General features: G+C 47.6%; 2 protein-coding genes across 2 annotated transcripts in view; both read right to left on the reverse strand.

The window, feature by feature from the left end:
• CDRT4 (CMT1A duplicated region transcript 4) overlaps nucleotides 1–12,954 on the reverse strand; it is a 72,509-nt gene extending 59,555 nt beyond the window's left edge. The window contains exon 1 of the mRNA XM_017892375.1: nucleotides 12,546–12,954. The gene's annotated coding sequence lies outside the window, so the exon portion shown is untranslated. The remainder of the gene's footprint in view (nucleotides 1–12,545) is intronic.
• Nucleotides 12,955–13,352: 398 nt separating this feature from the next.
• TVP23C (trans-golgi network vesicle protein 23 homolog C) overlaps nucleotides 13,353–18,516 on the reverse strand; it is a 59,168-nt gene continuing 54,004 nt past the window's right edge. Inside the window, exon 6 of the mRNA XM_017892368.1 lies at nucleotides 13,353–13,682. Coding sequence (XP_017747857.1) covers nucleotides 13,353–13,682 — 330 coding nt within the window. The remainder of the gene's footprint in view (nucleotides 13,683–18,516) is intronic.

Consider the following 18,516-nt stretch of genomic DNA (forward strand, 5'->3'; position numbering starts at 1 on the left):
TTTATTAAATTTTATTTTATTTTATTTTTTTGAGACAGAGTCTTGCTCTATGGCCAGGCTGGAGTGCAGTGGCCCGATCTCAGCTCACTGCAAGCTCTGCCTCCCGGGTTCACGCCATTCTCCTGCCTCAGCCTCCTGAGTAGCTGGGACTATAGGTGCCCACCACCACGCCCGGCTAATTTTTGTATTTTTAGTAGAGACAGGGTTTCACCATGTTAGCCAGGATGATCACGATCTCTTGACCTCGTGATCCACCTGCCTCAGTCTCCCAAAGTGCTGGGATTACAGGCGTCAGCCACTGTGCCCGGCCTGCAGAGAACTATCTTTCAGAATGTTCTAGTGCATATAGTACAATCTCACACAGGAAGGCTCCGTGGTCTCCACCACCAGCCAGCAACGTCAGAGGGGATTGTTCATGCCCTTGCTAGTGTCTTCCAAGATGATCCTTTGAGAGGTTTGTAGTAAGTTTGTAGAATACTGGTGAGTCGAGTCAGGGACAGCTTGAGTGTGATTCGCACCCACTAAAACCACCTCCCTATGGCAAACCATATCCACAGAGCACATTCATAAGGCTGATTTAGAATACTTGGTGGTTGTGCCTCATCAGTTACCCTCTTTCTGTCCAGGCCTCTTATTCTGACTTAGTGGAAAATAAGGTTGTTATAGCAATGGCTCCATTTGTCCTGTGGGCAAGAAACTCAGGGGGAGAATTAGTCAATTCTTCCTGGACATTCGGGAGCTTCTGGGTGGAGGGAAGACAGCAAAGCAGAAACAAACAGAAATCCTAGAGAGGCAGTCATCTGAGCATTCGTCACAGGGGTAGTCCTAGGATCCACCCTCAGGAGCCGTGAAAGGCCCATTGATCTGGCTGCGGCAGGGAGTGGCCCTGAGCTGGTGACATCTTAGGCGAGGAAAGGCACAGATGTCTGTGCTGGCTGTGATAAGAGGCTTCTCAGGAAATCTGAGTCACCTCGGGCTGGCTCTTCGAAGCACAGAGGCCCTGCAAGCACCACGGCCTGGAGGCAAAGCTTCCTGCTAGCCCTGGGACCCTGGGACTTTGCATTTCCTGTTGGTGTCCTTTGACCTGGGCAGCCACCACCCCTGGGAAGTTTTCCAACACCCTCACCCATGCGTTTTGAACCTGGTGTTCATAGCTCTTTGTCTCTACTCATCTCGCTTTTGTTTCCTCTGGAATGTTCCAAGCCCCCTGCATCACCCCATGCCAGGAATCTGACATCCCAGGGTGGAAGCCGGTTTCACGTTACTCACCCCACCCTGTGATTTCCTGATGGAGGATCCGGAGACCTGAACTCTGGTCCAGGTCTACAGACGACTCATAATCATGGTTGAGGCCCCTTTCTAGGCCTTACTGTTCTCATACACCTAACTGGGGATGGGGGTAGGTAGGACGGGAAACTTTTGGAGAAACAGATGTTTTAAAACTGGAATGATGCTAGACGTTTATTTGCTACTACCTGCTGGCTGCTGCCTGTCATTTCATCATTACATAGAAAAGAAATGCTCCAACCTTTTCTCATGCATTTACTCCTTGGTATAAGGGAAGGATCCAAGAGATTTCTTATGGAAGCAAAAATAAAAGTAAATTATGCAAAGGCACTGGTTCCCTTCAGGGGCTGGAGTAAGACTAGTGAGAATTGTGGAAAGGGAAGAAGCACAGAGAGAAGATTCCACTTCACACATATTTTTTAGGGTTTGGCCTAAATAAAAGAACTTTCAGAGATTATAAGAGAATATTTGTGTTTAAAAAAAAACACTTTAGATAAATGTAACAGAGTTAATTGAGCAAAAAAATATTCAAGAATAAGATAGACTCAGGCCCCCGCAGTGACTCTGGCGCATGGTCAGAGAGGATTTATAGACAGAAAAAGAAAGTGACCTACAGAAAATGGAAGTGAGGTACAGAAACAGCTGGGCTGCTTACAGGTCTGTGTTTGCCTGATTTGAACACAGTTTGGGCAGTTGATCGCCTGTGATTGGCCGACGCTCAGCTGCTCTGATCGGCTGACACTGGGCTACTTGCTACAAGCCTCCGTTACAATCTCTGTACACATTCCAGTAAGGTTACCATCTGCACAGCGGAACGTTTAGGTGGAACTTAAAATATGGAAGGAGGCAGCTTGGGCTAAACTTGTTAACATTTGCTAGAGAGAAAAAAAAAAAAAGCATCTGGGAGTCAACCAATCCATCTTTGATTTCTCAACTATGGAGACCACCACCTTGAGCATCTTCTCTAAGGTCCTGTAGACAGGAGTAATGCCTGGCAACTTGACTTTACAGTCCATGACATTGGACAAGCCTCTCAACCTCTCAGGTCTCTGTTTCCTCAATCGTCAAAGAAGGATGACGGTAGGATTGTGGGGAATTAATGAGTATATTTACTCAACTTTGAGACAGTAGGTGTGCAATAGATGTTATCATCATCATCATCATATCATCCCGCTATCGCTACAGCTGCTGTTCCTGCCACCCAGGTCTCCCAGCAGCAGGTCGTCCCCTAGAACCACACCCAAACCATCCTCCTAACCAATGCTGTACATCCTTCAGTAAAACTTTTCAAAAATGGACACAAAATAAAACAGTTCTTAAATGAGCCTACTTCTATTTTTCACATCCCCATTTCCCCAAGACGTACCTGTGCTCCACATGGAAAACCATCAATTACAATCCTGCTCCTTCTGGGGCAGGGCAATGGGGAGTCACCCAAAGGAGAAGCAATGTTCAAGCCCCCCACAGAAAGACCCCCAAACTCCCAAAGAGAGATGGACGTGAACGTGGGTGGAGTCCTGGGCTGATCAGACAGCAAGCAGGGCCAAGGGACATGAAGACAGGTGTGTTCTTGGAGACTTGTTACAGGAAGGAGCAGACTACCTCCTCCCTGGCCCCCAGTCCAAGCCTGGTTCTAGGTTAGAAGCGAATCAGCTGGAAGAGGAGCAGCTGGTGACCAGAAAGCACAGCCTTGTGCCCTCCCAGAGAGCAAGGCGTGGCGTGCACAGCCTGCCCCAGGCTGCTGCCAGGGCCACCGCGGGGGGTCAGCTTCCATTGCTGAGCTCTGCTACGCCCTGGGAGCACCAGTCTCTGTCAAAAGAATGGACTTGTGCAGCTAAACCCCACAGGGGCTGGCCATTGTGGACCTGTCTGTCTGCATTTCAACTCTGGGCTTCACTCTTTGGTGAAAGTGAATCTCCAGTGGCACAGGCAGACGGAACAGAAACGCCACACAGTCTCACCGTCATGCCAAGAGCTTCGTCTGCTTTGGGACAGAGCCCTGTGCTGGGAGCATTGGGGAGACTCACAGGGATCCGGAAACCTGCTGCTGCCCTCAGGGAGCCTGCTGTGTAGCCTGGAGAAGGAACTCATAGGCATTTGCAATACTGTCTATCTTGGAGTCTGTCATCCTCATCAAAATTAATGTTAACAGCACCAACTGAGCCTTTCTTACATGGGTGTGGAAACCACCAATATTCCTGGTATTAGGAGGTGGGCCTATGGGAGGTCATTAGGTCATGAGGCTGGAGCCTGATGAAGGGGATTAGCGCCCTTACAAGGGGATGAAGAGACCAGAGCAAGTGGCTTGCTCAGTCCCCTTCTCTCCCTCTCTCCTACCCTCCTTCTCTCTCTCTCCCACTCCTCCCTTTCTCCCTCACCCACCCCCTCTCTTCCTCTTTTTCTTCCTCTCTCCCTCCCTCTCTCTCTCTCCCCCTCTCCCTCCCTGTCTCCCTCCCCCTCTTCCTCTTTTCCTTTCTGTTTCTCCCTCCCTCACTCTCTCCCTCCCTCCCTTCCTTTCTCACTCCCTCCTCTCTCTCTCCCTCCTCTCTCTCCCTCCTTTTCTCTCTCTCTCTCCCTCTGCAGATGCCTGGCCATCTGCAAGCCAGGCAGAGGGCCTTCACCAGACATAGATCTCTGCCTTCCCATCTTTCAGAACTGCAAGAAACGAATGTCTGTTGTTTAAGCCACACAGTCTATGGCATCCTGTTACAGGAGCCCACACTGGGCAAAATAGTGCTATCCAAAGAAAAGGTAACAAGTCCAATTATTCACTACATTTTCACATATTTGAAAGGTGGACGCAAACAGTGTGTTCCCAGTAGTTCTTTTCTTTTATTTCTTTTCTTTTTTTTTTTTTTTTTTTTTTTTGGAGACTGAGTCTCGCTCTGATGCCCAGGCTGGAGTGCGGTGGTGCAATCTCGGCTTACTGCAAGCTCTGCCTCCTGGGTTCATGCCATTCTCCTGCCTCAGCCTCCCAAATAGCTGGGACTACAGGGGCCCACCACCACACCTGGGTAATTTTTTTGTATTTTTAGTAGAGATGGGGTGTCACCGTGTGAACCAGGATGGTCTTGATCTCCTGATCTCGTGATCTGCCCGCCTTGGTCTCCCAAAGTGCTGGGATTACAGGCGTGAGCCACCGCGCCCGGCTGTTCCCAGTAGTTCTTACAAGCTAACTTGTTCAACCTAAAGCCTCAGCACAAGTTACACGAACTACATTATTATTCACCTTGGCCAGCATTCATCTGATAAAGTATAATTTCTCAATCACCATTTTCTCCTGATTTGCATGCTATTGCTTATATTATGTAATTTTTCTTTTGTTATTATTACTGTTGTCTCATGGGATAGCCTCAAATCACAAAATGAATGGGTTTAAAAATGTTTTATTTTAAACATCACTAAAAAATAGTGATGAAAGCAGTGACAGAGTATATACTCAGAATACCACAATAAATACAATAGAAATAAAAGCTACATATTAGAATAACATAACAATCATTATGGTACATATGACTTCCATGGGAACATAAACTGAGAACTTATGTGTCCTGGAATTTCCTACATACTGCCAAAAAAATTGTATAGGAATGGGCCAGGTAAGGTGCCTCACACCTGTAATCTCAGCACTTTGGGAGACTGAGGTGGGCGGATCACAAGGTCAGGAGATCAAGACCATCCTGGCTAACATGGTGAAACCCCGTCTCTACTAAAAATACAAAAAATTAGCCGGGCATGGTGGCAGGCACCTGTAATCTCAGCTACATGGGAGGCTGAGGCAGGAGAATGGCATGAACCTGGGAGGCAGAGCTTTCAGTGAGAGGAGATCGTGCCACTGCACTCCAGCCTGGGCAACAGAGCAAGACTCTGTCTCAAAAAAATAAAATAAAAAATTGTATAGGAATTATGACAATTTATCTTATGATTGAATATCATTAGAACAATGATCCACTCCTATCTCCAGTGGATTGTTAGTTTAAACATTCCATTAAATAACTCCCTGGGAAGTCAATTATTTTTCTGTAGAACAGGTGCAAAATAATACTTACCAGGAAAAAGCTCGTTACTTTGGTCACTGAGAGACCAAAATATAGACACATCTTCTAAATTATACCCAAGTGGCAAAAACAGTTCACACTTGTTTCTAAAATGCCAGAAAAAGAGACCCCATGATAAATGTTGAGCTTAGCATACAGCAGGTGGCTTTTACTCTAATTTATTAACAGGCAAATTCCTTTATCAGATGATATTGTCGAACACTATAATATCAGTATAAGAGCACTTACTCCTGACAGTGACCACAGACGTTTTCATCTGTAATTTGGCTAAGTCCGTGCTTCTCAACAGGGGTCAATTTTGCCCCCCTGGGGACATTTGGCTAAATCTAGAAATATTTTTCATTGTTATAGCTGAAGAGGAAGAGGGACAAGAGAATGCTGCTGGTGTCTGTGTGTCAAAGCCAGGAAATCTGCTAAAATCCTACCGTGAAAAAGCCAACCGCCACAAAGAATTTTCTGACCCAAAATGTCAGTGGTGCTGAAGTTGAGAAACTCTGATCTCAATCACGAATACACAGAATATGAATCAGCTGTATGAGGAGAGATGGGGGGGTGAAGGAGAGGAGGAGGGAAAATGATAAACAAAGGGCTTGAAGACTTTTTGTTCTTTTAAAATTGGTGCTGTAGAAGAAGAGATGTTGTTGTAGCTAAGATAATGATTACTGTGATTCATGAAGCTCAGAAGGCATCTTGCCCTCCATATGATGAAGAGCCAGATATTGGTGCGGCCTGCTTGATTAGCAGAGGTCAGGTCAACAACTGACTGTCGAAATAAATGACGAAAACCGGTAATATGGTCACATTGTGATCACTGAAAGTTCATCTTTTAAATTTCTCTTGTGAAGAAATGAGCCCAAGGTCATGATTCTCCTTTCCCACTCTGAAGAATGCAGTTACTCAAAGGGAAAAGTACTTACACGGGGTTTTGAAAAGAGAACTCAAGTTCAATTTTTTTCTTGATGAAAGTTATGTCAGGAAAGGCCATTTTTACCATTTCAAGATAGCTTAACGTGGGTGATATATCACACTGATATTTTATTTTATTTTTTGAGACGGAGTCTCGCTCTGTCCCCCAGGCTGGAGTGCAGTGGCGCGACCTTGGCTCACTGTAAGCTCCGCCTCCTGGGTTCACGCCATTCTCCTGCCTCAGCCTCCTGAGTAGCTGGGACCACAGGCGCCCGCCACCACGCCCGGCTAATTTTTTGTATTTTAGTACAGACGGGGTTTCACCGTGGTCTCGATCTCCTGACCTTGTGATCCGCCTGCCTCGGCCTCCCAAAGTGCTGGGATTACAGGCGTGAGCCACAGCGCCTGGCCCACACTGACATTTTGAAGATGCATTTTTCAAGGCAAAAGCAGCATTCCCACTGGGAGGGAACGGACTTCAGAGGTGGGCTTGCTGCCATCGGGGGCTCTCTTATCCACCTCCCAACCTCGTGCTTTGGAGTTAACCCTGTGAGAGCGGGCAGTGGGCGGGGCCTTCTAACAAAGCTGAACTGCGTTAAAATAATTAATTGGGAGGCCGAGGCAGCTGCAGCATCTTGGGTTCCTAATTAAGCAAATCAGAACCCAACTGAATGCAAGCAGTGAAACAAAATGTAAGCCTAACCAATCAGAAACAGCCAACTAACCTCTATCTAAGGACTCTCCACTTTAAGAAATCAAATATTTTCTTCGTCTTGCTTTCTTGAACACTTTATGAAAAGCTCTCCTGAAGCCCCTGCTGTGCTGGTGCTGCCCAGTTCATGAACTGCTGAATGCTCACATAACTCTGTTAACATTTTAACGTGCCTGAGTTTACCTTTTAACAACTGTTCTGCTTCCCTTTCATATTTCTCTCCTCCATAAGAAACTTCTAATCTCAATTGAGAATATTTCCACCCCACAATGGGAAAGAGGCCAGCCACCAGGAGAGTGGAGCAGACAATCCTGCATGGGGTACCCAGACTTCTGAGCCTGAAGTAACCTCATAGAGTCCCACACATCCTTCAGGGTTAGGGAGCAGCCACGTGTTTGTTCTCCCATGTAGCACAGAGGGGAGCAGGGATGGAGCTGAGAGCCAGCAGACCTGATGTGCGAGGGCCAGGATGCCAAAGCAGACACAGTGGGGACCACATGACTCAAGACCAGATAGGGATAAGGACACATCACTGGGTACATGTGGAGACTTATTACATCCCTATGACTGACATCTCTCACCACTACCCCACTCCACTCCTGCCCCAGTGTTAGATAATAGGTGTCTGAACTCAGATACCTTTCCTGAAGGACACTGGGAGGTGGAAGAATTCTAGACTTAAATTTAAGAAAGAAACACAGAAAAGTATTGAAGTGACTGAGTGCTCAATTGATAAGACTGTGCTTTCTGGTATCAGGTGAAATTGAACCTCAGGATTGAGACTCTAGTCTCTAGCAATGATAGCAATACTATATTGATTACAATAAACAAAACTTCCTTTCTTGCAAAGCCAAGTTACAGGGCTTGAAAATGGAAGCCCACGCCCACCCACCCTACACATCAAATTTGTGCAGAAATGTAGAGGCTGAAAATAAAATGTGGATTTTTATTCTATAGATGGCACAAAGCTCAAGTGAGCGAATACTTACCCTGGAGTTACCAACATCAGGCAATTAAAAACCAAAACCTGAGGATAGTTATTTTTGCCTCGGCTTTCATTCTAACTACCATACAAGCACGTGCTCAGTGACTATGCAAGAAGTGCTTTGGCCTCAGAGACTTTTGGAGAGCACTGAGAACAAACATCTGTAACTTAGAACATTTCCTTGGAACAGATCCTTTGGGCGTTGGGGTCTTCAGAAGCACCAGAATTTCCTTTACAAAAACCAGAGTAAAGGCAGGAACTGGAAAGAGGAGGTGGTTAAAAGAAGATGGAGTTCTGAGAAGCCTGTGGATCCTTTTCAATAGAAGAAAATAAGCAGTTTCAGACAAGTTCTATCTTGAAATTTCCATGCAGATGCAAGTTCCCAGAAAGCAGCAAGTTAATTCCAACAAGTGATAGCTATAGTCGAAGCAAGTCCTTTTCTACTGGCAAGCGGGACAGGGCGTAACTACACAATTCCAATCATTTTTAGAGCCATCCTTTAAAGCTTACCCCAAAATTAAGCACACACCCCACAGAAATCAACTACAGAGCTCATGAAATGTTAGAACTGAGAAGTGCTTCCAAAATTATCCAGTCTAGGGACCTCATTCTGCAGATAAGGACTCAGACACCCAAAGACAATGTGCCCCACCCATTGTTACCAAGTTAATTAGAACTGAAAATAAAACTCTGGTCTTCTAATTCCTAGTGCAGACCACTTTTATCCATTGTTATTATTCTAAAAAAAAAAAGGGGGGGTGGCACTGTTTGTTTTTCCAGTACTGACTTTCTCCAATATGACAGCAAGGAAATAAAACATAACAGTGTGAGTTGGAAGGTGGTAAGTGGACAAGAGGCTTCAGGTGGGCACTGGCCCCCGAGTGAAGAATTAAGTTGGTGGTTCCAATAGTCTGGAGCAGTGGTTTCGTTTCCAAATGCTTTTCATCACGAAAATCTTAAAAAGTTGAGCTTAAACTTTTTTAATGGACAATGTTGATCAAAAAAACTTGCGAAATCACGTATACTATATTGTATACTATAGTAGTAATATATACTATATAAAACATACATGTATGTGTGTATATATACATATAGAGAGAGAGAAAGAAACATAGCCAAAGATAGGGAATTTTAAAAGATGATATTTTTAAAATAATTTTTTTTTTTTTTTTTGAGATGGAGTCTCACTCTGTTGCCCAGGCTGGAGTGCAGTGGTGCAATCTCGGCTCACTGCAAGCTCTGCCTCCCAGGTTCACGCCATTCTCCTGCCTCAGCCTCCCGAGTAGCTGGGACTACAGGTGTCCACCACCATGCCCGGCTAATTTTTTGTATTTTCAGTAGAGACGGGGTTTCACCATGTTAGCCAGGATGGTCTCGATCTCCTGACCTCATGATCCGCCTGCCTCAGACTCCCAAAGTGCTGGGATTACAGGCGTGAGCCACCACACCCAGCATTTAAAATAAATTTTAATAGAAGGTGACATGGTACAGGTGAATCACTATAGCAAATTCACCTCCCAAATTTCAGTGACTTGACAGAATAAAGTTTCTTTCTTTCTCATGTTGGGGATGGTAGAGAGGGCGTTGGCCCCTTGCATTCATTTGAGGATGCAGGGTCTTTACATCTCATGGCTCTTTCATCCTCTAAGGCCTTGGAATCCTCTTCTTTTAACCAAAGAATGGAGAAAGAGAGGAAGACTTGAGGCCTGCATGATGCAAGGGGACTTAAGACCTAGACCTGGAAGGGGCAACATTATGGCATCATGGCTGCCCTGACTCCATTCATCCAAAGGCAGTCATGTGGTCCCAGCAAGGGAGGCTGGGAAACGTAGTCTAGCTCGTGCTTGGGAGGAAAAGGCAATGAAGTTTAGTGAATACATAGCAAACTCTGACACAGAAATTCAAGTCTCCCCATATCCCAGAAAAGTTTTTGAGCATCCTGCAAGGTTTCCCATTTGGAAACTATTAGCCTGGAAGACTAGGCATAGACTGACCCTGTCAGCCTCTATTCCTCTCCCACAGAGCAGGACTCCCTGAGGAGAGCCAGATTTAGGACTAGACAGGAAGATGTTAATAATGGCTAGCATTACTGACAATTTACCCTGCGTCCAGCACCAGCTAAGCAGTTTACACGCATTAACTCATTAAATCCAACAAAAACTCAATGATGTAGATGCTATTAGTATCTCCATTTTCCAGATGAGGAAATGAACTGAATCCCACAGAGACTGAGTAACCTGCCCCAAATCACACAGCGTCAGATATGGAATTTGATGTCCATCACTGGCTCCAGAGTCTGTGCTGTCCATCACTACCTTGTGCTGGGCCTAGAGGGAAAACGGGAGATAACTCCCAGCTCTACAGGCTTTCCACACCAGGTAAAGACAGGACAGAAGAGCAGCAGCCTGGGGCTGAGTGAGGCTGTACAGGGAAAGCAGAGTCAGACAGGATAGGAGGGTGGGCACAAGGTAAAAGGGAGTGAAGAAAAATGAGCTTGCAGAGTCAAGCTATTGGAGCTCAGCCATGCCATTCAGGATGCAAGTGCTGCATGGAGGACTCAGAGAGCCTAGGTGGTGCCCAATGCCCTGAGAAGCCCCTTTCACGCTGGTCCCTGTCCTTGATTAAACTTGGAATGACAACGGGGAAGAAGTCAGCCCCACAGAGGTGGCCATGGCCTGCCCACATCCCACCTGCTCCCAGAGCTCATGCCTGTTTCATCCTGGGACAAGCTCAGCTACTCACCTGCCCTGGCAACAGGTTCCGAGTGTCACCAGCACTATAACAGCCCCTGTGGTGTGCTGGGTCCTCCAGGCTCACTCTGGCCCTTCTGATGCCCTAGCGCCTTGGGCTGCCTTCTAAGGAGTCCACCTGTCCTGGTCTCCACGCCAAATGGACCTAATTTACTCAGGTAGAAAAACTCTCAGTGGGTGGCTCCAGGGCACTGTCCCCACTGTCACCACATCATATTCTAAGCCAGTGGGTGAACAACCTCGGTTCTGGCTCCCCTTTGAACATGACCAGAGTCTGTCCATGGGCAAGAAAACAGACTCTGTCAGATCATGTGTTCTTGTGGTCGCTCCTGCCATAACTCTGACCTCCAGCAAATCACTCAGTGCCTCAGTTTCCCCACAGTAAAAGTAGCTCAGAAATGTTATGACTCCAGCCCCCAAGGAAATTCTGGGTAGTTCTGTGTGTCTTCAACACTGCTGAGTCTTTTTTCCAGACAAATCTTCCTCCCTGACGAATCTTGCTCTAGGATATGTGGAGTTATAATTTGCCCTCAGAGATGCAGGTGCCCCACATGAAGAGCCGGTCTCTGCCACATGCCAGGATGCCTGTGAACATCGCAGAGGCCACCCTAACCCTGTCACAGACCTTCCTTGCTCTGGTGGCTATTAATTCTCCTGAGAAAAACCTCTGCTGGTCGGAGCCCACATTTCATTCAGGGATCCAACCTGGGCTATCGTCCCAGCTCCAGGAAAGAAGCAGCTGCATGCCTTCGCTGCTTCTATTCTGATTTTTTTTTTTTTTTTTTTTTTTTTTTTTTGAGAAGGAATCTCGCTCTGTCGCCCAGGCTGGAGTGCAGTGGCGCGATCTTGGTTCACTGCAACCTCCACCTCCTCTAATAACAGTGGGAAGGTACAGGATGTAGCTAAAGCATTTCTGCCAGGGTTTTCCCACTGTCCCTTCCTGTTCATCCCCGTCCCTTCCCGTTGACTCATTTCAACTTGGGATTCACTATGACCACTAGATCCTTTTCCTCTCTATTTCTCTTGAAGTTCATTCTACCACTTGGACATTATTTAATCCCATATTCACAATGCCTACCTTCTCAATCTTTAATTAACTTGGTGAGCTATTAACAAGAGTTCTATTTCACCCAACGACTCACGGAGGAAAGAAGAGAACCTCACATTTGTGGGACTGGCCTCAGTATTCACTCAGGAGCTGTAGTACTAACAGCCACTCCTCAGAGTCCTTGGGGAAAGTGAGGCATAACAGAGAGGCTAACTGCAGTAAGTGGGCTGAGACTGGCCTGGTTGCTCTGAGCCTTTTCTGCCACTCATTTCTATCAAAAGACTGCCTTTAGGAGTTTAATGAAGCTGTCCACAGTGGGGCAGCCAGCGGTAGTGGGATTGAAGTGGAAATCATGTGAGTTAGGTGAAAAAGTAGAAACTGGCCTGATTCAGGGAGCTGCCACCCAGCTGGAGAACAGGTGTGACCTGTCAGTAGGCAGAGCTGCACAAGGCCAGATCCTCTCCCTCCTGAGTCACGAAGGCGCCCCCTGGCTCCAAGAGGAGGAGGGAGAACAAGATCTTATTCCCCAGGCCTGAGAGGGGTCACCACGGAGGCACAGCCCGGGAGGGAGCTCACAGGCCTCATCACCCGCCCCCCCAATCTCTCTCCATGTCCTTCCCGCCGTGACCTCCTTCAACGGTGTAATCACTCGGCCTGTTAGACACTAAGTAGTAAAACTGGTCAACTTATAAAGGCCCAGAAAAAGATAAAAGATGAAATTAAATGGGGGAGAGGGGCACAAGAGGGTGATTGAAAAAAAACACAGATAATTTCTGGAACTGGATCTGTTAAGCCTTACCCATTAGTCTCCGCCCTCGGAAGTAAGAGCCTGTCATTCTGCAAAGGGACACAGCCACACGCAGAGGGGAGGGTAGAGGCCTCCACCCCTTCCCTCTTCGTCCCCGCCTAGGAGGGACCGTGGTGCCAGTAAAAGAGGGACTGGCTGGCCCGGAGCCTTGGGGATCCCCTCCTTTATCTGGAACCCTCTGGCTCACCGCATCCTTCCTTGGGGCCGCACGGCCCTGCCCCACAGAGCAGGCGTGCTGGGGGCTGCTCGGCCAATGCAGGAAAGCGAACGCTTGCGGGGACCGCGCTGCTGCCTCTCCTCCGCCCTTTCCCCTTAGTTTTTCAAGTTCCTTGTTCTCTCTCGCTCGTCTCTCTCTCTCTCTCCCTGTCTCTTCTCTCTCTTCCCTCTCTCCTCTCTCTCCTTTCTCTCTCTCTCTCCTCTCTCTCCTTTCTCTCTCTCCTTTCTCTCCTCTTTCCTCTCTCTCTCTCCTCTCTCTCCTTTCTCTCTCTCCTTTCTCTCCTCTTTCCTCTCTCTCTCTCCTCTCTCTCTCCCTGTCCCTCCTCTCTTCCCTCTCTCCCTGTCCCTCCTCTCTCTTCCCTCTCTCTCCCCTCTCTCCCCTCTCTCCTCTCACCTCTGTCTCATCTCTCTCTCTGTCTCTCCTCTCTCTTCCCTCTCTCCTCTCTCTCTCTCTCTCTCTCTCTCTCTCTCTCTCCTCTCTCTCCTCTCTCTCTCTCCCTCTCTCCCCCCGCCAAAAGGAGCTTCAGATTTGTGGGTTGTTTTTAATGCATTCCAGATGCCAGAAGAAATTTTGGCCCGGGCTCACCAGTTCCTCTGCAATTGGGACTCCCCCCACCTCCCCTCCGGGCCCAAAAGCCGCAGGGAGAGAAATAGGCGGGCGGGCGCCATCTGTTGGCAGCTGCCTGGAGCCGCACGAAGAGGTGGAGGACTAAGGCGGGGCGCAGGCTTCCTGTAAAGAGCCGGATCCGTGATCCTCGTGAAAGAATTAATGTCTGCCTGATGAATCATCCTCCAGGGATGGCAGGAGCTGCGGCTCACGCTTGTGATCCCAGCGCTTTGGAAGGAGGAAGCAGGAGGATCTCTTGAGCTCAAGAGTTTCAGATCAGCCTGGGCAATGTGGCGAGACCCCGTCTCTACAAAAACTAAAATAAAAATAAATTAGCCAGGTGTAGTGGCACGCCTGTGGTCCCAGGTACTTGAGAGGCCAAGATGGGAGGATCGCTTCAGCCCAGGAGGTTGAAGCTGCAGTGAGCTGTGACCACGCCACTGCACTCCAGCCTGGGCGACAGAGCAAGACCATGTTTCAAAAAAAGTCCTTGAGGCAAAAGGTGATACGCTTTAGAACTCCTCAGCCCTAGACATGAACAGTGAAGGGGGACTGAAGATTGTTGGAGCATGGTGCAGAACCCTCCTGGTCTCGTTTTGCTGCCTCATTATGTTCTATTTCAACTTTCCAAAAAATTTACTGGCATTCGAATGTCGAAAAATTGGTGACATTAGAATGTGAAATTCTTTGAAGGATGGATATTTTGCATTCAGTTTCATGTTCACCAAAATAAGCTAGCAGAATATTCTGTGCAAGTTAATTTATAAGTACATGGTTTGGTGAAATCTAATATAGAGGAGAGGGAAATGTAAAGTAAATGAAGCGAGTGGAAATAAATAGTTGTTATGGTTAGGAAAAGGCCATCATAATGCTTTTCATGGCTAGCATGCAGGCCACCGAAGTTCTATCCCAAACAGAAGGAAGCTCTTGTAGGATGGTGAGTTATGGTAGAGTTCTAGGAGGAGTGGGTGTCAGCCTGTTGGAAGGGGGAAGGGAAGGGTTGGGAAGGGTGGAGGAAGTGAATGAAGTTCCAAAGCCAGGAAGCTAGGCACAACTCAGTGAGTAGTACCAAAACCTAAGGATGGTTTCTCAGGGATGCTCAGAAAAAAGAGCCCAGTCTCTTGAGAGCAAGCATGCAGCCCTGTCTCCACATTTTCCCCTGAACATGGTCCTGTCCACCAAATCAGGCCTGAGGATCCTGAAACACCTCCAGGCCCTGGGCCCTCACCCACTAGACAGCCCAGAAACCAGGGGTCTAGGCCTCAATCATGGGAAGCTCTGGTACTGGGCTTTATATTCCTGCATTTTCAACAGGAACAAGACTTTGTGGTGTGTGAGTTTTCACTCCCTTTCTCCCTCCCTCTTCCTCTTAGAGCCACCTTTGTCTTTGCCAATTTGTCCCTGGGGTTTGGTGACACAGAGGCAGTGGCCAGAAAAGAGAGGCAAAATTGGAGTCCTGGTCATGGGGGTTTTGCTTCTGGACAAAGCTAAGATTCCCTTGGATATGAACATAAAAACAAGGAGTTGCTGGAAGAGAAGAGCTGCACTTCGGATGGGTTTATTAAGAGCTGAGAGCACGGCAGATGAGGCGGCTTTGGAAATCAGCTGCAGTAGCGTAGAGGATACTGAGAATCATTTCAATAAAGACAAATTTTTTTTATAAGGGACAGGGTCTCGTGCTGTGGCCCAGGCTGAAGTGCAGTGGGGCGATCACAGCTCACTGAAGCCACAACCTCTTGGGCTCAAGTTGCGATTACAGGCACGCATCACCATGCCCAGCTCATTTTTTAAATTTTTTTATAGAGACGAGGTCTCACTATTTTGCCCAGCTTGATCTCAAAACTCCTAACCTCAAATGATCCTCTCTCCTCAGCCTCCCAAAGTGCTGAGATTACAGGTGTGAGCCACTGTGCCCCACGGAGGATGAGGTTTATAAGGTGATTTCTGGTGCATCAAGAAGGTATTTTCCTCCCCTCCCTCTGACCTTTGGGGGCTTGAGGGACCAAAAATTGGAAGGTACTTTCCATTGATCTTCTGGAAGAAGGAGAGGGTCCAATAAAATCGCTGTTTATTTGAGTCAGCATCATGCATAGCCCAGGCCACACAGACCCCCAGTTATATTCTGATTACACATTCAATGCATGTGTGTTCTCAGCACTGCAGAGGTAGTGGTAATGAAGGCAGCCCATGGAGCTATAGTCCTAGATGTTTTATTCCTTTAGTATTTAAAGCAAACCTATCCAGCAAAACAAAGGAGTCGAAAACAACAACAAAACCCTGCATGTCAGTTTTTAGAAAAAATCTGGACTATATATCTTTCCGAGATTCATGGAAATCTTTGATCCAAGGTGCTGTTGATGAGCCTATGGGTGGGCTGGGAGTTTGCTGGTGGACCTGCAAGGCTGTGGAGCGCATGTCAGTTCTCCCACCAGTCTCAGGCAGTGACGCCTAGTGGTTTAGAGCACAGCTTCTAGATCGAGACATTCCTGGGTTCAAATCCCAGCACTGTTGCTTCCTTCTTGTATAACTCAAGAAAGTCTTGGCTTTTGCAGATGCCGCCACCACTGGGAGCCCCATACTGTCAGCCGTGGTCAACCCCACCATGTTCTTCAGCATCGTCGTCAACGGCGAGCCCTTGGGCTGCGTCTCCTTTGAGCTGTTTGCAGACAAGTTTCCAAAGACAGCAGAAAACTTTCATGCTCTGAGCACTGGAGAGAAAGGATTTGGTTATAAAGGTTCCTGCTTTCATAGAATTATTACAGAGTTTATGTGTCAGGGCGGTGACTTCACACGTCATAATGGCACTGGTGCCAAGTCCATCTACGGGGAGAAATTTGATGATGAGGACTTCATCCTAAAGCATACAGGTCCTGGCATCCTGTCCATGGCAAATGTGGAACCCGATACAAACGGTTCCCAGTTTTTCATCTGCACTGCCAAGACAGAGTGGTTGAATGGGAAGTGAGTGGTCTCTGGCAAGGTGAGAGAAGGCATGAATATTGTGGAGGCCATGGGGCGCTTTGGGTCCAGGAATGGCAAGACCAGCAAGAAGAGTTGTCAGAGACCAGTTGTCCAGCTGACTGTGGACAACTCTAGTAAGTTTCACTTGTGTTTTATCTTAACCACCAGACCATTCCTTCTGTAGCTCAGGGGAGCACCCTTCACCCCATTTGCTCGCACTATCCTGTCATCTTTGTGTTCTCGCTGAAGTTCCCTTTGGGTTCCATGTTTCCTTGTTCCCTTCCATGCCTAGCTGGATTGCAGAGTTAAGTTTATTATTATGAAATAAATATTAAATAACAAAAAAAGAAAGCCTTTATCTTCTTATGCCTCCCTCTTCTTATCTGTACAGTGGGGATAAAAATAGTACCACTCCTTTCGAGTTCATGTAAGGAGTAAATGAATGAGTAGGGGAAAGTGTTAGCGCAGTGACTGCCTTATTGTAATGTTTATTAAGTGCTAGTTACTAGCCAGGCAAAGGGAACCATCTCTTGACGTAGGCAGGCTCAGGACCTTTGTAAACACTTGTGGTCTGATCATTCAGTCAGATCAACCCAGTGGCCAAGCTGCACACGTATCTCATGGACTGACGGCATCCCTAGGAGGTACTCTTCTGCTGGGTTAAAGGCATCTCTCAGTTGGTGAGGAGTGGCTCCAATGACTTCCACCTGACCCTGGGGTACTCTGATTCTCTTGCCCACTTCCCTGTAACAGGCACCCCACTTGCCCCTCATTGCAGATGAGAAAGGAAAGAAAAACAGAGCTGGGCTGCTGTGGTCTTTGTCGTGTCCTCAAAGCCCTCTGGAAGGAATAGAGAGACATCACAGGCTGAGGCTCTCCACCCAGACCCCATGTAATTGCCCGGCCAAAATGGGCCAAGGTAGGCAGCATCCCGCTCAGGTCCTGCAGGTACTCACACACCCTGCCCCAACCTGGCCAGGAGTGCCCCTCCTGTTTCTCAGGGAACTGGGGAGTCCCAACTTCCAGTCGTTCTTCCGTTGGGACTCACATGCCCTTGCTACCCTCCCTGTGGCTTCGCTGGTGCTTCTCACCATACCCAAAGCTCCACCACCTTACTGAGTCATGCATTTACATTGTGCGGTGCTGCTCTGGGGCCAGGAAAATGACCCACTAATAGAGCTTACAAACAAGCACTGGCCAAGGTATGGTTGTCATGTTTAAAAACACTGCTGGGTATTTCTGGATTTACTTCTTGGTCTTGTCTCTTATCGCTATTTCCTTCCCTGTGTTCCTCGTGCCTCTAACATGAAGGGTAATTTCACTGCAGCCCCAGCCTCTCCAGTGTCTAGACAGCACCCTGGTAAACTGGGGGCACTTGCCAGGCGGAGAGACCCTGATGAGTCCCTGCACTGGGGACAGAAAATGTTCTGACTTCAATTGTTATTTATCTCATTTTTTAACTTCTATTTGGGGGTATGTTTTAGATTTACATAATGGCACAGTAATAGCTGTTTACATTAATAAATAAATATGCAGTTACTGAGGATGCATGAGCAAATGTGGAAGGGCACAATTTTAAAGATTTGGCAGCCAGTGTCCTGGCCCACAGCACCCGTCTGTCATTCTCTGATCTGGCTTCAGGGAGGTTTCCTTGCTATATCAGCTCCCAGGGTTGTTCTCCAACCAGAGTAATAAGCACAACCTCTAACAGAGGGAAGCACCTGGCACCAACCAACCAATTAGAGGAACCTGGAGGCTCTGGGCTCAGCCCACATAAACCCCTTAGTTGCTGGACCAAGGGGAGATGGCAGGGGGACAGCCCAGGTGACAGGATGCACTTGGGAGGCCTGGAGCAGCTGCTGGTTACAACTAGTCAGGAAATACTTTAGAAAGTTGACAGCCAGGAGTGCTGAATATCAGCGCTGACCGCACCTTCCTTCCAAGTGGTGATTCCTACCACCTGCACCTTTGCGAGTTTCTTGGTGTTTGCTTATACAGATTCCTGAGAGTAAAATGCCCTTCCACCCTTCCTCTGCCTATTAGAATTCCACTCATCTGACTGGGCACAGTTCACACCTGTAGTCCCAGCACTTTGGGAGGCCAAGGTGAGAGGATCGCTTAAGCCCAGGAGCCATGATTGTGCCACTGCACTCCAGCCTGAGCGACAGAGCAAGGGAA

The sequence above is a fragment of the Rhinopithecus bieti genome, unplaced genomic scaffold (assembly GCF_001698545.2).
Source record: "Rhinopithecus bieti isolate Rb0 unplaced genomic scaffold, ASM169854v2 scaffold_20098, whole genome shotgun sequence".
Lineage (NCBI taxonomy): Eukaryota > Metazoa > Chordata > Mammalia > Primates > Cercopithecidae > Rhinopithecus > Rhinopithecus bieti.